The sequence below is a fragment of the Anabrus simplex genome, chromosome 1 (genome assembly GCF_040414725.1).
Source record: "Anabrus simplex isolate iqAnaSimp1 chromosome 1, ASM4041472v1, whole genome shotgun sequence".
Classification (NCBI taxonomy): Eukaryota; Metazoa; Arthropoda; class Insecta; order Orthoptera; family Tettigoniidae; genus Anabrus; species Anabrus simplex.
The window spans coordinates 1,745,993,742-1,746,018,479 of record NC_090265.1 but is presented as its reverse complement, the minus strand read 5'-3'; the positions used below and the strand labels follow the sequence as shown (position 1 = coordinate 1,746,018,479).

The 24,738-nt window shown below is 39.0% G+C and overlaps 1 protein-coding gene across 1 annotated transcript in view; it reads right to left on the bottom strand.

The window, feature by feature from the left end:
* GABA-B-R1 (gamma-aminobutyric acid type B receptor subunit 1) overlaps nucleotides 1-24,738 on the bottom strand; it is a 297,561-nt gene that overhangs the window by 10,700 nt on the left and 262,123 nt on the right. The window contains exon 15 of the mRNA XM_068225678.1: nucleotides 16,062-16,199. Within this exon, the coding sequence (XP_068081779.1) occupies nucleotides 16,062-16,199 (138 nt within the window). The remainder of the gene's footprint in view (nucleotides 1-16,061; nucleotides 16,200-24,738) is intronic.

Below are 24,738 nucleotides of genomic sequence, written 5' to 3'. Positions count from 1 at the left end.
TCCTTACCAACCTTGGTGCTCTTCTCGAATCAAATCTGCATTTAGGGCAGTCGCCCAGATGGCAGATTCCATATCTGTAGTCCAATCGGACTCATTTTTGCCAGTAGTCTCCCATGATCCACCCTATCAAATGCTTTAGGCAGGTCAATCGCAATACAGTCCATTTGACCTCTTGAATCCAAGATATATCTTGCTGGAATCCTACAAGTTGAGCTTCAGTGGAATAATCTTTCCTACACCCAAACTGCCTTCTATCGAACCAGTTATTAATTTCGCAAACATGTCTAATATAATCAGAAAGAATGCCTTCCCAAAGCTTACATGCAACACATGTCAAACTTACTGGCCTGTAATTTTCAGCTTTGTGTCTATCACCCTTACCTTTATACACAGGGGCTACTATAACAACTCTCCATTCATTTGGTATAGCTGCTTCATGCAAACATTGTCTTTAGTACATCTCCCACAACCTTATCAATTCCAGCTGCTTTTCTAGTTTTTTCTACTTTTGTATCTTACTGTAAATGTCACTGTTATCATATGTAAATTTTAATACTTCTTTAGTATTAGTCACCTCCTCTAAACCAATAGAGTCTAGTCAAAAAACACTATTATAAAAATATACAGCATCCATGACACATTTTACATGTATAAAAATACACTGTGGTGTTAAATTGAGATCTGTCGTTAATGGACTAAGTTGAAAAATCTTAATATTGTATGTAGTAACACAAAGTATAGGTTAGTGTTTGTTAAAATACAATACAATTATCAATCAATTACCTGAAAACAAGTCATAAAAAATATGTTCAGCACTTTTGCTGAAGGCTGTGGTTCCTATTAGATTGGACTAATTTCGAGGGGGAACATTTCTTCAAAGTTTTGCAAGCTGAATGTTGGGCTTGTTTTCATAAATACATTAAAAATGACGGAATATCATTGTTATTCTAGCATCAGGTCAGCCTGTGTGCCACCTAACTGCATGGTGAAAGAAAGATGTACCATGTTTGTTATCATGATTTAATGCTATTCTGAAAAGAATAAATTTCATTTGATTGCCTCCCGATAATCCGCTGAATGTTCCTATCATTTGCATGAACCATGACTTGCCGATACATTTCAAGCAATATCTGCAGTGAAGTGAAAGGTATGCATTCTAAAACTTAGAATAACAGAGTAAAGATCCTCTTGTATTGTCGTTCCAACCATTACTATATCATTCAATGAAATATCGTAAGATATTTTAGCAGATGTAAGAAATATAACCCTTGTTTTTGTAGGTGAGCTACTAAGCTTAAATCTGGATGATGGGGTAGATAATAGCTTCCACCTTCATTCCCTGACCTTAACCATTTGCCCCATGGCCTCTTACTCGTTCTGCAACCAAGTTTCAATAATGAAAATAAATGTTCTGCGCCTATTAATAACTCAGTGTCACCTGGCTGAAAGAACTTGGGGGCTGCAAGTTTCAAGTCAGTGAGCAAGTTCCAGTGCTCAATCTGAATATAGAGCTAACCACTCTACCCCAAAGTGCCAAAGTTATGGATAGCGGAAGCCTTTACCTTTCACCCTTCCAATGGCCTTCATGGCTTGTACGGAGATGACTTTACTTACTCCATGGCTCTACGGTCCTTTAAAGACCTTGGCCTCCTTGACCACAGCTCTCCAGTCGTCCCGATCTTCAGCATGCCTACGCCATCTCCTGATTCCAACGGTCCTCAGATCCGGGGCCGATCTCTCCTTCTGCCCTCAGGGTGCCCTGTCAGTGCCTTCCATGGAAGTCTTCCCTCCTCCATCCGTTGCACATGCCCCAGCCATCCAATTTATTCTCATTTTGATTGAGGTCACCAAGTCCAGCTCCTTATACAATAATCTTATTTTTCATTTGTTCTGATTCTCCATAAATCTCTCTCCTTCACCAATCCAAATATCCTCCCCAGTACTTTCCTTTCCCACACATTTAATCTCCTCTCTGTGGCCTCAGTCCCATACATAAGTACTGGTTTAATTATTGTTTTGTAGAGAGTCAGTTTTAAAATTTTTACTTCTCAGAAAAGGGCACAGTGCTCTGTAGGATCTGTTGGCAGCCTTAATACGATTTACAATATCTGTCTCAACTTTATTTTCTGATGTTATTACTGAGCCTCGATATACTGCTTCAAAGGTGTAATCATCCACTTGGAGTTTTTGTGTTCCTTCCACTTCTCTTTGTTACCATATTGAGATAGCCTCACTTATCTCTAAACCCAAAGATCCAGCTGCATCTTTCAGCTCCCTTAAGACAGTGTAAATGCCTCGTTACTCCTAGCAGTTATCACCACACCATCTGCATAAGCCAAAACTTGGATCAGTCTATTGTAAATATTACCACCTGGATTAGTAGTTATTGATCTTGCAGCTTTCTCCAGTACTATATTAAATAACAATGGTGATAAGGGATCTCCTTGCCTTAGGCCTTCATCAGTTCTGAAAGATCTTGACAGACTTCCCTGTACTTTTACCTGACTTCTGCTGCTCTCCAGGGTCATCTTAGTCAATTCTATTATCTTCTGTGGGAATTTAAAATACTTCATTATTTCCAATAATTTTGTTCTCTTTACTTTGTCTAGGCTTGTTTAAAATATATAAAAAGATGTCCTAGTCGAACGTTGTATTTGTATGTCTTTTCCAGAGTCATTCTCGTGGTGAAAATATGGTCCGTCGTCGATCTTCCAGGTCTGAAACCAGCTTGGTACTCCCCTATAATTCTTTCTGCTCTACTACTAACTCTCTTTGTTATGGCTGTAGAGACGATTTCGTACACTGTACTCAGTAAGGATGTTGTTTGAGTCATCAGTCCATAGACTGGTTTGATGCAGCTCTCCATGCCACCCTATCCTGTGCTAACCTTTTCATTTCTACGTAGCTATTGCATCCTACATCTGCTCTAATCTGTTTGTCATATTCATACCTTGGTCTACCCCTACCGTTCTTGCCACCTACACTTCCTTCAAAAACCAACTGAACAAGTCCTGGGTGTCTTAAGATGTGTCCTATCATTCTCTCTCTTCTTCTCGTCATATTTAGCCAAATCGATCTCCTCTCACCAATTCGATTCAGTATCTCTTCATTCGTGATTCGATCTATCCATCTCACCTTCAGCATTCTTCTGTAACACCACATTTCAAAAGCTTCTATTCTCTTTCTTTCTGAGCTAGTTATCGTCCATGTTTCACTTCCATACAATGCCACGCTCCACACAAAAGTCTTCAAAAACATCTTTCTAATTCCGATATCAATGTTTGAAGTGAGCAAATTTCTTTTCTTAAGAAAGCTCTTCCTTGCTTGTGCTAGTCTGCATTTTATGTCCTCCTTACTTCTGCCATCGTTGGTTATTTTACTACCCAAATAACAATATTCATCTACTTCCTTTAAGACTTCGTTTCCTAATCTAATATTCCCTACATCACCTGCCTTCGTTCGACTGCACTCCATTACTTTTGTTTTGGACTTGTTTATTTTCATCTTGTACTCCTTACCTAAGACTTCATCCATACCATTCAGCAACTTCTCGAGATCTTCTGCAGTCTCAGATAAAATAACAATATCATCAGCAAATCTCAAGCTTTTGATTTCCTCTCCTTGGACTGTGATTCCCTTTCCAAATTTCTCTTTGATTTCCTTTACTGCCTGTTCTATGTAAACATTGAAAAGGAGAGGGGACAAACTGCAGCCTTGCCTCACTCCTTTTTGGATTGCTGCTTCTTTTTCAAAGCCCTCGATTCTTATCACTGCAGACTGATTTTTATACAGGTTGTAGATAATTCTTCGTTCTCGGTATCTGATCCCTATCATCTTCAGACTCATAAATACCCTGGTCCAATCAACATTATCGAATGCCTTTTCTAGATCTACGAATGCCATGTACGTGGGCTTGTCCTTCTTGATTCGATCCTCTAAGATCAGACGTAAAGTCAGGATTGCTTCACGTGTTCCTACATTTCTTCTGAAGCCAAATTGATCTTCCCCCAACTCAGCTTCAGCTTGTTTTTCCATTCTTCTGTAAATAATACGTGTTAAAATTTTGCAGGCATGAGATACTAAACTAATAGTGCGGTAGTTTTCACACCTGTCAGCACTGGCTTTCTTGGGAATAGGTATAACAACATTCTGCTGAAAATCGGATGGGACTTCTCCTGTCTCATACATCTTGCACACTAAATGAAATAACCTTACCATGCTGGTTTCTCCTAAGGCAGTCAGTAATTCAGCGGGAATATCATCAATTCCAGGTGCCTTGTTCCTATTTAGGTCACTCACAGCTCTGTCAAACTCTGACCTCAAAATTGGGTCTCCCATTTCATCAGCATCAACAGCCTCTTCATGTTCCAAAACGAAATTATCTACATCGTTACCTTGATACAACTGTTGGATATGCTCCTGCCATCTTTCTGCTTTGTCTTCTTTCCCTAGAAGTGGCTTTCCATCTGAGCTCTTAATATTCATGCACCTAGATTTCCTTTCTCCAAAGGTTTCCTTGATTTTCCTGTATGCAGCATCTACCTTTCCCAGGACCATACAGCCTTCGACATCCTTGCACTTCTCCTTCAGCCATTCTTCCTTAGCTACCTTGCACTTTCTATCCACTTCATTCTTTAATCGCCTGTATTCTTTTCTGCCCTCTTCATTTCTAGCATTCTTGTATTTTCGTCGTTCATCAATCAGGTCTAGTATCTCCTGAGTTATCCACTGATTCTTAGTTGATCTTTTCTTCCTTCCTAACATTTCTTCAGCAGCCCTACTGACTTCATTTTTCATGACTCTCCACTCTTCCTCTACTGTGTTTCCTTCGGCCTTTTCATTTAGTCCTTGTGCAACATGTTCCTTGAAACAATCCATCACACTCTTTTCTTTCAACTTGTCTAGATCCCATCTTTTTGCATTCTTTCCTTTCTTCAATTTCTTCAATTTCAGATGGCATTTCATGACCAACAAGTTGTGGTCAGAGTCCACGTCTGCTCCTGGGAAAGTTTTGCAATCCAACACCTGGTTTCTGAATCTCTGCCTAATCATAATGAAGTCTATTTGATACCTTCCAGTGTCTCCAGGTCTCGTCCACGTATACAGCCGTCGTTTGTGGTGTTTGAACCAAGTATTGGCGAGGACTAAATTATGGTCAGTGCAGAATTCAACCAGCCGACTTCCTCTTTCGTTCCTTTGTCCCAATCCAAATTCTCCTACTGTGCTACCTTCTCTTCCTTGGCCTACCACTGCGTTCCAGTCTCCCATCACAATTAGATTCTCGTCACCTTTGACATATTGTATTAAGTCTTCTATCTCCTCATATATTCTTTCAATTTCTTCATCATCAGCTGAACTAGTAGGCATATAGACCTGCACTATTGTGGTGGGCATTGGTTTGGTGTCTATCTTGGCGACAATAATTCTTTCACTATGCTGGTCGTAGTAGCTTATCCGCTGCCCTATTTTCTTATTCATTATTAAACCAACTCCTGCATTACCCCTGTTTGATTTCGTGTTGATAATTCGGTAGTCGCCTGACCAAAAATCTTGTTCTTCCTGCCAACGTACTTCACTTATACCGACTACATCTAACTTTAAAGATAAAAATTTCATTGTTCCGTATTGAAATTATTGATGTTAAAAATTAAATAACTGGAGGTTCAACCTATTCAATACTCAAAAGAAAGAAACGTAGCAATCACATTTCTATTTAAATGGGACCGGTTTCGACCTTAGTCTAGGTCATCATCGGCCATAAAAAACATGTAAAATGTTTAAGAATGTTGGAGGTCAGTTTTTCACTGTTAGGCACAAAGACACGACATCACATTCTGTTCTGCACAAAGTCACAACATTAACAATCAACTTGCGAAGATCAAAAAGGCTTGAATTCGCAGACGAACAGATCTGTAGATGAAAGCCGCCAGCTCCCGGTGACTACGTGGCACACTCAAGGTCACGCACTGCGGCCAAACACCAAAGCAGAGTGGAGAACGTTTCGAAGGTCCAGAACCTGTCACGGCTGCGGGAAGCCAAGTATGTATATAAAAATGTACGATGCCAATTAGTATAACCGAATGAGCACCCGTACTCAAGCTAAGATCTTGGTAAACAGTTGATTTGAAAAAACAATTGTAGAGAGAAGAAAAAAATGTAGTAAAAAGCGCAATATCGGAAAACAAATGAAAACTTATATGCACAGTGCGCTATTTAAAAAAATTTTTTTAGGTTATGATTGAAGTAGTCGAAGTTGGCGCAAGCTAACCAAGCTAAACAAAAAGCCTTCTCTTACATGGGCCTTAAGATCAAGATCGCTAAATTAGGAAAAGACATCGACTTCCTGAAACAATGCATATCCTACAATCTTACCCCCAAATTTCTTCAAAGTTGTACCAGAAAAAACATTTCTTCTCCTCACATGTTAAAAACCCAAAAAATAACCAACAAAATTTGGCTAAAAAACGAAATTCGTTTCTTATACAAGAAAAAATCATTTTTAAACAACAGATTATACGAAACACATCTAGAAATTGCTAATCTTCTCCCGAGTGCACAATGGAACCTCTTCCTAACTCAAGTTGACGATAAATTATTTCATGTACTGTCAATCAAACAACAAACCCTTGAGAAAAAACTCAAAATTCTCAAGAACAACTCTTCTTCACATAAATTCCAGTTTAAGAACCGTAACACACCCTCCAAAACTATTGAACAATTCCATCCTCCCATCGTAAATCTATCTAAAACAACTCTGAGTGATGATGAAAACTCAATCCTTTCGAAGGGCTTCAAACACAATTGGCCCAATCTTAACACTTTCAATGTAGCCACCAATTTAATTATTGAATCTGAAATAGCCATTAACAAAATGCCAACAGATGAACAAGATGAAATCAGATATGAAGTAAAAAGGAAACTTGAAAAAATCTTCATTAACAATAACAAAAACACTTCTCTTATTAATTATAATAATAATAATAATAATAATTTAATTAAAGATAATAAAACCATTTCAGATCTTAAAAAGAAAATCAATGACAATAATCTCATTATCACCAAATCTGATAAAGGCAACACTACTGTCATAATGGATAAAAATGACTACTTAGATAAAACCAAAAACTTTTTCAGTGACCCTTCTTTTTCTATAATAAAAAAAGACCCAACCACAAAAATCCAACGCCTACTCAAACATACTTTAAAAAACGTTTCCTTTCTCCTCACAGATCAAGAAAAAACTAAACTAATAAACATGAACCCTGGACTACCCACTGCCAAAGCCCTCCCTAAAATTCACAAAACTAACATTCCTATCCGTCCAATTATCAATTACAGACCCAGTCCCCTATACAACACTTCTAATTTCATCCAAACATTTTTACTAAAAAAATATCGATTTTTATCCAACAAATCTATCAAAAACACTTCTGATCTAATCAACAAATTAAAAAATTTTGAAATCCAACCAAATTTTTCTCTCCATTCTTTTGACATTGTCAACATGTACCCTAGTATTCCAATTCCAAAATTATTCCCCATTATAAACAACAACCTAAACAAATTCAGTAACCTAAGTAAACTTGAAATTCAAGACTTCATGTCTATTTTAAAATTAGTTCTCAACAATAATTATTTTACCTTTGACAACACCATTTATCAACAAGATGGCTTGGCTATGGGCTCACCTGCTTCTGGCATTCTTGCTGAAATTTACCTCGACTTCTTAGAAAACACAAGAATTAATAATAATAATAATTTCTCCAACATCCTCTTTTGGGCGAGATATGTCGACGACACATTGGTAATATTAAATGAGGAATCAACCAACGCAGCCTCTACACTTCTTCATCTCAACAACTTAGACTCTAACATTAAATTCACCCTCGAATCAGAACACAACCAAACTCTTAATTTTCTAGACCTAACTATTACTAGACATCCTTCTTCTTTATCTTACAAAATTTTCAGAAAACCAACCCAAACAGCAACTACAATAAGACAAGATTCTTCGCACCCCCAAGCTCATAAACGCGCTACTTATAACAGCTTAATTTTTCGTGCCTTCAACACCCCTATGTCCAAAAAAGATTTAAATAATGAATTAAACACCATCCGCAACATTGCTAAATTTAATGGCTTTAACAACTCCTTCATTAACCGCATTATCAACAAATTCAAACACCGTCCAAAAACCACTTTATCTAAAGACACAATAAAACCAACTGCTTTTTCCACCTTCACTTTTACTCAGGATGCTTATAAAATAACTAATATCTTTAAAAAACATAATATGAAAATTTCTTTTAGAACTAACAATAGAAGTCTTGATATCTTACACAACTCTAAATCTCTAAATAAGTCTAATGCCTTTTCTAAATCTGGTGTATACAGATTTAAATGTAACAACTGCAGTTCCTCCTACGTCGGACAAACTGGCCGCAACTTCAATATCAGGTACTCTGAACATGTCAACGCCATTAAATACAACAGATTCTCTGCCATAGGACAGCACATACAAGACTCCAAACATAATTTCACCAGTATTGACAATGACATAAACATACTTAAAATCATTAACAAAGGCCCCCTCTTAAACATTACTGAAAATTGCTTTATCCACCTTGACCAGTACTTCAACCCTAATTTCAATTTAAACGACATTTCTGAAAAACCCAATATCCTTTTTGACTTCCTAATTCTTCTTCTCAAAAATTCCAAATTCCAAAACCCCAATTCTATTTTCCATGTCTTACATAGTTCCCACCCACATTTTCTACCTCCAATAACCCACCCTCCTAACCCACCTTAAACTACCCCTCCTTCATTTCCCTATCTTATCTTTCCTCATTACCATCTAACTTCAATTTCTTTTATTCTTTCTCTTATTTCACTATCACTCTTCCTCGTTTAATTTATTCTCCTCTTTCAAAAATTTTTGTCTTGCGCCAACTTCGACTACTTCAATCATAACCTAAAAAATTTTTTTTTAAATAGCGCACTGTGCATATAAGTTTTCATTTGTTTTCCGATATTGCGCTTTTTACTACATTTTTTTCTTCTCTCTACAATTGTTTTTTCAAATCAACTGTTTACCAAGATCTTAGCTTGAGTACGGGTGCTCATTCGGTTATACTAATTGGCATCGTACATTTTTATATACATACTTGGCTTCCCGCAGCCGTGACAGGTTCTGGACCTTCGAAACGTTCTCCACTCTGCTTTGGTGTTTGGCCGCAGTGCATGACCTTGAGTGTGCCACGTAGTCACCGGGAGCTGGCGGCTTTCATCTACAGATCTGTTCGTCTGCGAATTCAAGCCTTTTTGATCTTCGCAAGTTGATTGTTAATGTTGTGACTTTGTGCAGAACAGAATGTGATGTCGTGTCTTTGTGCCTAACAGTGAAAAACTGACCTCCAACATTCTTAAACATTTTACATGTTTTTTATGGCTGATGATGACCTAGACTAAGGTCGAAACCGGTCCCATTTAAATAGAAATGTGATTGCTACGTTTCTTTCTTTTGAGTATTGAATAGGTTGAACCTCCAGTTATTTAATTTTTAACATCTAACTTTAGCCTATCCATCTCCCTTTTCAGATTCTCTAACCTACCACAACGATTCAAACTTCTAACATTCCACACTCCGACTCGCAGAATGTCAGTATCCATCTTCCTGATGATCGCCCCCTCTCGTGTAGTCCCCACCCGGAGATCCGAATGGGGGACTAGTTTACCTCCGGAATATTTTACCCGGGAGGAAGCCATCATCAGTACATCATTCATACAGAGAGAGCTGCATGTCCTCGGGAGGTGGTTACGGCTGTAGTTTCCCGTTGCTTTCAGCCGTGTAGCAGTATCAACACAGCTAAGCCATGGTGAGTATTATTACAAGGCCGTATCAGTCAATCATCTAGACTGCCACCCTTGCAACTACCGAAAGGCTGCTACCCCCCTTTCGATGAACCATTCGTTAGTCTGGTCTCTCAACAGATACCCATCCGATATGGTTGCACCTGCGGCTCGGCTATCTGCATCATTGGGACACGCAAGCCTCCCCACCGCGGCAAGGTCACATGGTTCGCAGAGGATAATTCTTGCATTGCATGCGTGACCCCTTCTTATGTATAGGGCATACATATATATTTTTTTAGTTGCTTTACGTCGCACCGACACAGATAGGTCTTATGGCGACGATGGGACAGGAAAGGGCTAGGAGTGGGAAGGAAGCGTCCGTGGCCTTAATTAAGGTACAGCCCCATCATTTGCCTGGTGTGAAAATGGGAAACCACGGAAAACCATTTTCAGGGCTGCCGACAGTGGGGGTTCGAACCTACTATCTCCCGAATACTGGATACTGGCCGCACTTAAGCGACTGCAGCTATCGAGCTCGGTATACATATATTTGTTAGTGTCCAGTCCTCTGGCATTTTACCTGTTTCCCATACCTTTTTAATTATCTCATGTATTCTCCTCACCAACACTTCTCCAGTTTTACCATTTCTGCAGTTATGAGGTCATTCCCTGGGGCTGTACTGTACTTCAAATTGTTTTATAATTTCCCTTATTTCTTCAACCGATGGTGATCCCACATCGTCTTCATCCTCATCTCCATTCTCATCATTCCTCTCTTCCCCCTCACACTCATCTCTCTGAAGTTTCCATACTACCTGATCCGTCTGTTTGTTCATTTATTGGTCTGACAGAAAGTAATGTCACAATTAAAATAAAAATCTTTAAGGTTCCACCTTGTTCAATACAAATACACTGTTGTTAGATGACTTTTTACAACATATATTTTATTGCAGTACTAGTTTCAGTGCTCTATTAAGGCACCATCATCAGCTGTGCAATAAGCAGAGAAAACTTGAAGATATAACAATACAAAACAACATACTAATATACTTAACTCCTTAATTTCTATCTAACTAACTGATGTACCCGTGCTTCGCTACGGGATTCTCAGAAAGACTGACTTTGTGGTTTTCCTAACTGAAATAAACATAGGTCATTACAAAAACATAAGTATGAATGTAGCGATTAAAAGCAATGCTATCATATAAAATACTCCATCAAATGGAACGCCGCACGTTTTATCACCTTTAACGAACAGTGCTGCGGTTAGATTGCGGTGCCAATCTAATAGTCCAAAGTTCCAGAGCTGGGATGACCAGGCCGCAGATTGCCATGAACACTCATCTGCCATTATTTTGCTAAATATGCACACTGTTCATTCTAATCAGTGCCTCAGAGTAGGGATTGAATAGCCCGAATGCTATGATGATCCAGTGTGTTACGTACCAGTAGTATCAGAAAATTTATAAACCAGGGGAATGGCATGCTAAAGAAGAAAGTTATCTAACTCCCCAGCTACTTCCCATCAATATTCAGGCAGGCTGTTACACTCTGTACGACCGGGCGAGTTGGCCGTGTGGTTAGCGGTGCGCAGCTGTGAGCTTGCATCCGAGAGATAGTGGATTCGAACCCCATTGTCGGCAGCGCTGAAGATGGTATTCCGTGGTTTCCCACTTTCACACCAGTCAAATGCTGGGCCTGTACCTTAATTAAGGCCTAAGGCACGCCTAGCCCTATCCTATCCCATCGTCGCCATAAAACCTATCTATGTCGGTGCGACGTAAATCAAATAAAAAATACTCTGTAAGCAGCAGTAATCCTATCTACCGGATGAGGGGCAATAGAAGACACAAAGCACATCACGACAAACAATGGTCAATGTAATGTTATTGTTGATCAATGTTATGAGCTTTCTATATTGTAGGCCTACACATTTAGCTTTCTTTCGACTCTGTGATTTGTAAAATATTTTATACCGTAAACTGTAGTTTCTTATTCTCCGACTTTACATACCGATTTTCATTAAATACTGTTTACCCATTTTCTCGTTACTTGGCGCTGATATGGACTTATTAACAAAAATCCAAATTCATGAATACGGTATCTTTGTGATCATAGCCCGTACGGTAACAATGTATAAGACATGAATAATAGGAAATTTAATACTATATAACCTTAGTTATGTAGCATTCACCGATTACACTTCTAATAAGAAATATTTAAGAATTACATTTTAGGCCTTCCCCTAAACTACCATTTTACTCAGCGTGAATAAAATAATTTACAGCCTAGACTATAGCGACTTATTTCCTGACTTTGCATACTGAGTTTCATCAAGATAGGACTACTAATAACAACAATATTTGAGAATTAAATTTTAGGCCTACCCCTAAACTACCATTTCACTCAGCGTGAGTAAAATGATTTATAGCCTAGATTGTAGAGGCTCATCCCCCGACTTCACATACCGATTTTCATTAAATTCTCTTCAACCGTTTTCTCGTGATGCGTGTACATAGACAGACAGACAGACATTACGGAAAAGTAAAAAGTGCATTTTCTTGTTACTATGAACATGACCAATACAGAAATACCATTATTTTCAAATTCTGAGCAATGTACAGACAAAACTCTTATTTTATATATATAGATGGTGAGTTTAAAACTCTAAGTTACAAGCAAGATAACCCTTGTGAGTCGAAATCGTAAAATCTCATGAGTTGTCCTTAAAATTCTCTGATGGCTATAATTTTTTACATTCGTAAAATCAAGTTCAACAACATTCCTAAAATCGTGAAATTAAAACTGAATCAAGTCCTAAAATATTAAAATGTTCATTTCATAGATGCATTAGTTGCCATGTGTTGGATAAAAACTCGTATTCATTAAATTGCCAGACTGTGCCATCTTCCGATGTTTGTTGATATGTGGAAGCTTAGTTCTTATGTTGTGTTTCTAGTGGTTGGAACGGATTATTTGCCCTGATGTTATTACGTGGGCATAGCCTCTCAGTTCAATAACCCTGTAATGATGAAAGTCCTCTGTTAATAGAAAAGCTAGATAAAGATATTAGGAACCTGATTGAATCAAAATGTTATTGAAGTTGACTCACCTCAATGGTTATGTACTTTGCGCGGCGTCTGCAGCACGACGAGTGTGTCTGCTCGTGTCGAGTGCGATGTGATGAAGCGCTAAGGAAGGGGAAGTAGGGGCGGCAAGGGGAATGTTTCTGGAATGTTGGCAATGTAGGAGAGGGTCCGGGGGGCATTGCGGACGAAGACAGTAGAATGAGAAGCTGTTACGTAGGGTTCAAAAGACTGACAAATTTTCCGGAATTCTTAGCTTGTCGAGTAATAGAATCAAGCAATCGTATAATTCTTTGGGTTTCTCAGAAATTTCATTCAAATTTAGGTTAGCATTGTAATACTGGTCTAGATGTATTAGACACGCTTCTGTAATGTCAAGCCTCGGTCCCTTGTGTAGTGTTTCCATTATTTCAAGATCGTGATTTATGTCTGTGAATTTATGCTTATATTCATGGACGTGTTGGCCTACGGCTGAAAATCTATTGTATTTCACAGCATTGAGGTGTTCTTAATATCTAACATTAAAGCTGCGCCCAGTTTGCCCTATATATCCGCTCCCACAGTCTTTGCATTCGAACCTTTATACACCTGATTTAGAGTAAGGGTTGACCTTATTAACAGCTGATGCATTATGCAAAATTTCAGTACTTCTGTTATCTGTTTTGAATGCAATCCTAATGTTACGTTTCTTAAACAAACTATGCCCGTTGCCGTGACAACCAGTAGGAATGCAGGGGCGATTTAGGCCTAGGTTCTAAGAATCTCTAAGAATAAGTTGCCACATTTCCCATTTGCTGCCATGAACCTTGAAGCAGGTGTTGAGGGTGTGAGGAAGATAGAAAGCACATGCTAACAAACTGTAGTACACGCCTTTGCGTCTTGTAAGCCTAAGCTACGGACTGCCAAGCATAGTGTAGCGTCGTAATTAGTATGAATAGGAGTCAGTGAAGTTAGTTGTACTTGTAATATCAACATACGAACGTTTTAAGTGAAAATGAGCGGAACTCAGAGGGAAGTTATCAAGTGAAAGGCACTAACAATTAAAGACAAAGTGGAGATTAAAAGGAAAATGGAGTCATCTACACTTTCCCATGTTGCTTTGGCGAAGGAGCTGGGAATGCCGCCGTCTACTTTGAACGGCATTATAGTGAAGAAAGAGGAGATCTTGGCTTCTGCAGGGAACACTTCAGCAAATTGCAAGAAAGTTAAATCTGGAAAGTATGATGAAGTAGAACAAGCTCTGCTAATATGGTTTAAACAGCAGCAAAGTTTAAACATACCTTTGAGCGGGACTATTGTGAAGGAGAAAGCCAAAGAAATTGCGTGCAAATTAAAGGTACCTTTTACCGCATCGAACGCATGGCTGGACTGCTTTAAAAATCGAGCTGGTATCGTTTACAAACAATTTGTGGCGAAGCAGAGAGTGTAAGTGCGGAGGGAAGGGGAGCGTGGAAGGAAACAGTTCTGCCCGCTAAAATAAGCAGTTACAAACCTTGCAATGTTTTTAATCTCGATGAATTTGCACTTTTTTACCAGCTTATCCCGGATAAATCTCTAGTTTTGAAGGGAGAATCTTGCCAAGGGGAAAAATTAAGTAAATTGTTAGTTACAGTATTGGTTGGTGCTAATATGGAAGGAACTGAAAAACTACCTCTACTGATGATAGGGAAGTCTAGGAAGCCACGATGTTTCAAAAATGTCAGGACTTTACCGTGCAGGTACACCAGCAACAAGTCAGCTCGGATGACAAGTTCCCTGTTTGAAGAGTATATATAGGCATTAGGTGCCAAAATGGGGAGCCAGAACAGGGAGATTCTGGTGTTTATGGACCACTGCCCTACTCATCCCAAGGAGTCGTCCCATTTAAGGAACATCAAGGTAGAATTTTTTCCACCGAATACTACATCGGTACTACAGCCCATGGACCCAGGAATCATTAAGGTATTGAAGCAGAGGTACCGAAAAACAGTTGTGCGCCGTATGCTGCTACGCATGAAAGCAGGCAAACCCATCTACAAACCATCTATTTTGGACACAATGCATTTCATTGCCTCAGCATGGGATTCAGTAGAACCTGTAATAATAGCAAATTGCTTCAAGAAAGCAGGCTTCAGTGGTGGTTCCAACAGCATTGTTATGGAAGTTGGTGAAGAAGAGCCAGGGTGCTGGAAAACTATACAGGAGAAGATGGAGATTACCAGTAGTTTCGACGACTTCACTGCCATTGATGATATGGTAATCACTTGCGAGGAGCAGACCATCGACGAGATGTGCAAGGAAATTTAGGCAGAAGAAGAAGAAGAAGAAGAAGAAGAAGAATAAGAAGAAGAATAAGAAGAAGAAGAAGAAGAAGAAGAAGTAGAAGAAGAAGAGGTTGAGGAAGAGAATCCCCAAAAACCATCTTGCCATCTTGCAGTGAGGCAATCATCTGCCTTGAAAAACTGAGGTGGTTTATGGAAGGTTCAGAGAGCGTGCCTCAAAACACATGGAAGGCAATGTGGGAAATGAAGCGGTTTATACTTCAAGAAAGCAGTAAAAACCTAAATCAGTCAACCCTGGACAATTTCTTTTCCAAGTAGGAGCCTAGACTTTTGGGTTTGGAAATGTACTTAATGTCTAATGCAGTATGGAATTTACATAACGTACGGTTACATCTACCGTTTTAATGTTCTTAACATTTCTTTTATCTCTTGTGCAGGGTTTTATACAATATGTTCCCTTATCAAGAATTTTTATAATACAGTATGTTCAATTATTTTACTTTATCTCTAAAAATACATGTCATGATAATCCCCATTTATATTGCGACTTTCTTTCAGCAGCTCTTATATATCAGCCTATTTTGGTATTGTTCACAAACAAGGAAATCTGTTGGCTGTGTGTTTCACATGTATGTCAAAGTACAGAATAAGTTTTCGGACATTACCCCTTTTAAGTAGTTTCCTGCTTAAGAAGTTTTTTTTTTTTTGGTCCTTTGAAAAACTTCTTAACAGAGTTTCACTGTATGTTTAAATTGTCCCTGAGTCCAATGGTAACCTTCATTTCAACCCCATTGACAATAGTGACCAGCTGTTCTCTATGACAGAAACAGTTTCAGAATAAAATATTAGAGAAACTTACCGCAGCTATAAGTTTCTGAAGTTCTTCATTCTCTGCCACTAACTTCTGGTACTTCTCTTCATCCTCCTTTGTCATACCCACGTCTGGATTGTATTTAGATTCGGCTTTATCCCGTGGATGTCTGATGACTTCAATAACCTGTTACAAGAATACAAAGTCTGATGGGGATACATTCAATAAAATATATCAACAAAGGCAATATCTATCAAAATTGCATACAGAAAAATATGTAAAAGAACATTCTTTTAATTTACTAGCATGCCAAAATGAATTCAGAGGTCCTATTGACAGTGATGAGATGAAATGAATTACGTGAGTAGGAACTAGCATTCTCAAATATTAGGATACTTGAATTCATTTATACTATCATCAAAGGACAGTAGAGCCTGGTTATAATGACATCCAAGGAACCTGATAAACTGTGTTGTTATAAACAAGTGTTGTTTTATTGTAACTGAGATTTATGCTTTCAGATGAGTGAGGTGGAAAATGCTACAAAACCAAACAAGACTTTACATTTCACATACTGTATTTACTTTTGTGCCTGAAAATGAAGTGCAAAATTGAATTACACACAGTATAAAATCGAGTATTAAATTTCATAGAAGAGTTTACCTTGGCAGTTAAATTTAAGGCTGCAGTATTCATCAAACTTCTACATTTAAGAATAATAATGAGTATTTTTTGTCCGTCTTGTCTTACTCACCTGATGCACACTTTCTAAATAACATTGTATGTTGCATCACAACTTTGCTGCACATTCCCCTAGTTTTGAAGAACATGTTCATAACTCTTTTGGTTTCTAAAGCTTCACTCACTGCTGGAATAGGCCACAGGGGTCTCTTCCCGCATCGCGCTCACTTGTTTCTCTCCCTGTCCGCCTTCTGCGTGACGTCATGTGGTATGAAACAGCGGTCGCCCGTCCTGCTGACACGTATTACCACTACAGTCTAAAATGGTCATAACTTCTGAACCATTCATACAAATAATGTCCTGACAAGGTTATTGCAATCCTTATAAAATACTGGAAGAGGTCAAACAATTTATTTTGATGAGGAACTCAAGGATAATATCGAAATATTTATTTAATTTTAAGGAGTTACATTTTTTACTGCGGACTGTAGCATAAAATCGCTTCTAGAGGGCAGCCGGTTGGAAATAGGTATGTGCCATCGCGGACTTTTTTGTAGAGGATTCTATGCTCTACATTTCGTATGCTTACACTTGGGGTCTATCGTTGATGGTTCACGCAGCGTAAGCCAAGAAAGCAAGTGACCAACCGACATTTTTATCTCTTTCTATGTATTTACTGTATATCGGATCACGGATATATACTGTAGTCATTTTATTGTGGTTCACTACGTGAACAGTGTTCGTGTAGTCAGTATATGAAGTAGAACCACTGTACTGATTAAAATGCAGTCAACATATTATGGAAACGTGTGTGGCGCTATAAATTGTCGGCACGTAAAAGAACTCCCGTGGGACAAAATTACGGCACCTCGAGTCTCAGAAAACCGTAAATGTTAGTGAGACGTAACACAAATAACATTATTATTATTTCACATATTATAAAGACAATAACGACAACAACCATCATAGCCAGTTAGTTTGCTACTGTGATGGCATAACAATACTTCCTCGTCAGCAATGCTTGGTTATTGAAACACGTTGTAATAAACTCTTGAATATCTCCATTATTACAGCTCGTACGGTAAAAAGGTGTCAGATATAAATGACTGAATGAAAATCATATTTTCTATAATTATTGTTATGTGCTAATAGCCGGGCTGAGTAACAACTCAAATGGTAGATCGCTGGCCTTCTTAGCCCAACTTGGCAGGCTCGATCCTGTCTCAGTCCGGTGGTGAAGGTGCTCAAAAACATAGTTAGTGGGACGTAAAACCCAATAACAGGAACATTATTATGTGCTAATAACTTACATTTCTGAATATATTTCGAATCTCGTGAAATAATACAGTATCAGTGATCCGATATACAGTAAATATGAAGAAAGAGAAAAAATATCGTGCGAGAAGAGACCTGTTACTGGATCTTGGTTATTTCAAAAGGGGGCCTCACACATCCCAGTCATGAGTGGTTAAAAATATAGCCCAGTTCGAAATTTCATTTGGTGTGTTTCACGGTAAGACTGTATCCAGATGCAAAAAAGTGAAAACTCTTACTTCTATTATTAAGTCAAAATTTCCAGTATTCCATGACAAAATAATTTGTCGCTACGTAAGGACCAGGACATTTATTAGGATATGGCATTTTAATGCAAAGAATAAGGAGCTAGCACTGAGAAAATATGCCAATAAGAAGGCTAAGCACAGCATGTGACGAAATTTAACGCATTTTCACGTTTTTAAATCTATTGGAAGTGCCGTTACTTATCGAATCGGACTAAACCAGACTATCATTTGATGAAAGATTGAGAAGATGTTTCACAGGCACGAGAATTCACAGGCTTGCTGTACTGCAACTGTGTTCCTTACTCGCTATCGTTCATACCGTGTGACGTCAGAGCGCTCCAGCCAATGGAAGCTTCAACCGCCGGAGTAGCCTACCTTATATTCTAGTTACCTTGGGGATAGGCACTTCAGACTTTTCTCCTTCCTCCACTTCTTGATAGTCACTGTGGCCCTTGTTCTTTAGTTTACTTGTATCGTCACCCATTTGTGCCTCCGTTGCAACTAGGCCACTGTCTACAGATGCATACATTTCACAGTCGTATCAATTCACACAACACCACAGCCTTTTTCTCACAGCAGTTCAGATAACAGTAAATTGACATCACCTTCAGTGGCATTTTCTTCAGTTAATGGAAATCCCCCAGGGTGGAAATATTAATCCAAACTGAGGTTTAAAATTATGTCATATACAAGATAGATGGAAAATGTGTTTGTCCTATCAAGCAATGTTTAAAAAAAATTATTTATGAGAACTATGTTGATACCAAGGAACTGGGATTAGATAGTCTCCTTAACCCAGTCCTTGAGATGTCAGATGATCTGTGCCTACATGGGATAAATCCTATCAGGCACGACCGTGCTGAGGGTGTGGGCAACGGTGCAATAGTCAAAGCTATGGTTGTGGCCAAGTTCTGGTGGGGACCCAGTCCCATGGGGTATAACATGGGCCACGTGCACAGGGATACGTGTGAAGACCTTAACGGCAGTAAAGGTGTAAAATGAAAGTTTCAGAACAGGTGAACTAGCAGAGGAGGCAACTCATCAATCTGAGGATAGTACCAAAGGAACCCACTGCCTTGTGGGAAGAGAATAATAATGTTATTGTTTTTACGTCCCACTAACTACTTTTACGGTTTTTGGAGACGGCAAGGTGCCGGAATTCAGTCCTGCAGGAGTTCTTTTATGTGCCAGTGAATCTACCGACAATTGGCTGACGTACTTAAGCACCTTCAAATACCAACGGACTGAGCCAGGATCGAATGTGCCAAGCTGGGATCAGAAGGCCAGTGCCTCAACCGTTTGAGCCACTCATCCCGGCCTAACTGATCTTAAAGATGTCCCCAAAGCTAAGTGGAAGGCTTGGCTGTTGAAGAACTCAGAGAAAGAAGAGAATTACCAAGCAAGGAAAAGAACAAAATTACCCAAAAAAGATAAGATTACAGGGGTAGAAAAAGAATGAACCTTGTTCAAAGAAACTCTCTTAAAGGAAGCTATGGAAATCTGTGGGAAAACAAGTGCAACACGAATAGAGAAGGAAATGTCTTGCTGGTATGACAGTGTGAAGACAGCAGTAAAAGAAAGAAATATGCTACCAAGCATGTTGGGCATGCAGTTAAGGTCACGTCACGATGAGCTTGCATTCGGGAGATGGTGGGTTTGAATCCCACAGTCGGCAGCCCTGAAGATGGTTTTTTGTGGAGACTGGAGGAAAGGAATCATAGTCCCAATGTTTAAAAAGAGCAACACATGGAAATATGGTAATTATAGGGGAATAATACTTCTATCATACACCCTGATGCTGTAGGAAATGATAATCAAAATGAGACTTGTGATGATAATGAAACCTTTGCTTGAGGAAGAACACAGATTCAGGAAAGATCGAATACTATGGGTTTCATTTTTGCTGTAAGAATACTTACAGGAAAGTACAAGGAACATGGAAAGATTCTTGTGATTACATTTTTGGACGTTGAAAAGCTCTACAACAGTGTCCCTCAGAACAAGTTTTAGGAATGTGTGGAAGACCTGATTAACAAAGTAAAGTTTCTATACCATAATTATTACAGCTCTATTCAGATATGCAGTGGACAATCAAAATGGCTCAAGATAACGAGAGATGTACAACAAGGAAGTGTCCTATCACCACTCTTGTTCATTTTAGTAATGGACAAGACTATAAAGTCTATCAAGTAAATGGACAATAGTCTGAATGCCTTGGTATTTGCGGATGAAACAGAAGCTTAAGCACAGAAAAAACTGACTGAATGGAGCAATGTGGTCAATAATTTTGAGCTGAAGATGAGTAAAACAAAAGACTAGAAATGACACACCTGCCAACTTTACAAAACAAAAAATCAGGAGATTTTGATATGAAAATCAGGAAAAATCAGGATATAATTGGTCGAAAATGAACACTTATTGTCTCAAAACCCGACTGTTGCTATCGAGGCTTCCCTCACAGGAAGTATGTGAGATGATCGGTCTCTGATAAGCCTTCTGAAAATAGTATGAACTCATGCTCCACATGTGTGAATCAGTCATGCACTTAGATGCTATTACTTAGCAAATGAACAGATTAATATATTGCATCACGTGCCCACGCGATTATGCGAAGTGCATTGTTATTTTTATCAAGTAATAAATTAAAAATCGCCAGAATTGTCTCCAAATGACTCCTAAAATCTCTAGAGAAGTCACTATCTCTGAAATTCTGTCCCTAAATTACTAAAATAGACTCCAAATCTAGCAACTAATCTCTAAAATCAACTGGACTGATGTGAACAAACACGAACATAGCACGCAAGAACAAGAGATTTACAATCGATATATGCATCGGGATATACAGGTTTTAATAAACATCGCACATTCGCCCGTATTTCTTGTATTAATAAACGTCTATATTTTATTTGAAAGTCGCCAATGAGCGAAGGACTTCCGGCCACTGGCGTACAATGCTGAAATGGCGGGATATGAAAACGAATGTTTAAAGTTCACCAAAAAATAAACTAAAATTGGGAGAAATAATAGAATAATCGGGAGGCGGGAAAAACTGTCGAAAATTGGGATCTGCCGCCTAAATCGGGAAAGTTGGCAGGTATGAAATGATCAACAGGGAAAGTACAAACTCAAACCTCCTTTTGGAAGGAACTAAATTAGAATCAGTTTCTCACTTCAAGTCCCTCGGAAGCACAATCCTAAAAGACAACACAGTTGAGCAGAAAATACTCAGCAGGACACAGTAAGTACCATATAATTTTTAATTATATTCCTCTCTGATTTTGGTATTCTACTTGTACTCGTTTCTTGCTGAGGGAAAATCAACTGAGATGGTTCAGTCACTTTCAGCGAAGACCAGAAGATTAAATGGTGCACAGAATGGAGAGGTAGGCAGTAGAAGGCCATCAAGCTCTGAGCAGACCTATATTTACATGGTAAAGCTAGGATTTGCTGATGAGAACAGAGATTTTTTTTTTTTCAAGTTGCTTTATGTCGCATAGACACAGTTAGATCTCATGGCGACATTGGGACATGAAAGGGCTAGGAGGGGGAAGGAAGCGTCTGTGGCCTTAATTAAGGTATAGCCTCAGCATTTGCCTGATGTGAAAATGGGAAACCACGGAAAATCATCTTCAGAGCTGCCGACAGTGGGGTTTGAACCCACTATCTCCCAAATACAAAACAGCATAAGATCAAAGTTACCAGAGGAGAGTTACCAGAAAAGCCGACCTCCAGAGTGGGATAAGGCAAGGAAGAAAAGAAGAATACTTGTACTCTTTTCCTGGTATGTAAGATATGTGATACGTCTTTTTCTTTGCATCTTTTCATCTGAGTGCGAACTACTGTATGTAACTTGGTGTTGTTTCATTCATCTATAATAGATTTTGGCCAACTATTGACCACACAAATAACTCTTCATGATTCCAGTTTTCCTTGGCATCAGTATTCCTTCATTCTCTTGCTTATAGCTTCTTTCTTTTCAGCTGTCCAATGTTGTTTCTTCTTGGTTGCTGTTTCTGGCTCTAGGAACCCCTCAAATGTATGTTGTTTCTGAAAGTGGTTCTGTTGTTGTTGGTGTTATTTACATTTTCTTTTGGCCATTAACTTATTTCATTCTTTGTATACTTTTGCCTTAAGCAGCGCTTTAAATGCTGCCCTCTATCAGCTCCTTCTGACAAACTGCAAGGCATGCTGTATGGGATCTGTTGTGGCTCACTGCTTGATTGTGCGAGTGTGGTTTTCCACATCTCATCTTATTTCTCACGTGACCGTGATCTATTCCTCACGTAACCTACGATTTGGAGTATGGTGTCTTGCTTGTGTAAATCATGAGAGGATTCAAACTGAGTTTTTGTGATGAGCAGCAGGAGGATATTTGGTGGAATTTTTTGTTATGAAATGGTCGACGGTGTTACAATTACTGTTATTGATGTCTCTTGGGAAGGCATGATGGTACCGACGATCTGGTCCATTGTGTGATATCTTCCTGACTTATGTCTGAGAGATATCTACTTCACATTATGATAGAGGAATGGGAATGGTACGTTTGTTCCATGCTGCTGCTGCTGCACTTTTGCGCGTGAATGGTTGGTTGAATACGTGATATATGCCTTGCTATCTGTCAGGATCTTTCTTGTTCTTTTAAGTTTTCATTTCATTGATGTTAATTTTGATTGACTCTGCAGTCTGTTATTTTGGTTTGTTTGGCCTGTGTTAAACGCCAGGGAACGCGTGGCAATATTTTATTTTTCAGTTTCTGCCATTTGCTTTTCTTCATGACCCCTTTAATTAAATTCCGTTTTTGATTGTGTCACCTTCTCAGGGGCAAGGAGAGGTCATAACTTTTCCTTGGTTTCTGATTGCTGCAGGGGAAGTATTCTTTTTTGGATTGTGAGATATCGGGGGTGTTAAGCTCTCAAGTTCAGATAATTCTAAAAAGATTTGTGCAGTACTGATGTAATCACACTGTATATAAGATGGCGGACTTTGAGGTGACGCTGTGAGTGTGCTCCGTGTTTATCCCGCGTTAACTGCATTTAAAACAGCATATATATAGTCCGTAAGTTGTGTGAAAAGCGGTGTTAAGTAGTAACTAGTGTACATTGGAAGATGCCTTCAGTCAAAGGTGCACACGAAAGACTGGATAAATTTGAAGCGGCTGTGAACAGGTTCGAGGCACGCCTAGAACTTGTTGATGGCTCCCAAGGCTCCAGCACAACCAACCCTCCGGTAACTCCCTAGCTTCCTTGAGGCAGGAATTCATGGAATTTAGGTCCGTGATAACTAGTGAATCAAGAAGTTAATATAAAGAACCACCTAATCGATTAGGTGGTTCTTTTGTATTAACTTCTTGATTATACTCATTGATACGGTCATGAAATGGACGACTTGTAATAACCAGTGAACTCAAGTTGCTTAGAGATGAACTAAACAGTCTTGAACATAAACTGGAGGAACAAGCCGAGCTACTGGATGAGGCAGAGCAGAACAGTAGAAGAAACTGCTTGCTGATACATGATATCGCCGAGGAACCAAATGAAGACGTTTATAGAAAAGTGAAGGATGTATTCTTCAAACATCTAGAGTTGGAAGTGCCCATGGAAGGGATCGATAGAATCCACCGAATTGGAAAGCCTCAGAGGACAGCAGCAGAGGTACTAACAGCGGGTAAGCGGCCGATTATCATCAAGTTCGCTCGCTACTGGGAACGTGAACGCGTGTGGGGTGCTAAGCACAAGCTAAAAGGCACGAAAATCCTGATCACTGAATCGCTGACAAGAACACGTAAGGCAATTTTAAATTCCGCACGGGACAGATTCGGCATGAGAAATGTGTGGACACTAGATGGTTGTATTGTAGTTCTGCTTCCAGACGGCACTAAGAAGATTATTACCACGAATGCGGATTTGAAATCTTTAAAGTTTTAGTGGGATAAACAATAACAACTATGTTTCTTGTAATTATTATTGTTGTTATTATTATTATAGTGTTTTTAAGAATGTGTGAATGTGTGTGTATAAGTGCCTGCAAGTGATTGTTAGCTGTCTCATTCTCCAGGAAGTTGAGGTGAGTTTCTTAGTATTCAGCTAGACAGTTATTGTGCACCTGGGCCTGACCTTGGCAGTGACAGTATCAATAATCTCTTCCTCCCGGGCTCGCCCTTCACAGCAGATACTCTGTTGAAACAAGCATTGTCATCCTCTTCTTACAACCTACAGTGTTGCCATGTAAATGTTCTTTCTCTTCCGGCGCATTACGATGAAATTCAAGCAATACTAACGGAAAATAATTTACATGTACTTTGCATCTCCTTCGTCCATGGTTGATATCAATCAATATGATCTAATACGTTTGGATCGGTCGGTTGGAAGAAGTGAAGCGGGACAGCGATTTACTGTAGAAATGATCTAAAGAGCCGAGTGATATGTACATCTTCCCAGGGTGTACAAACACGGCCGGAATTCATGTTCGTTGAAGTAAATATC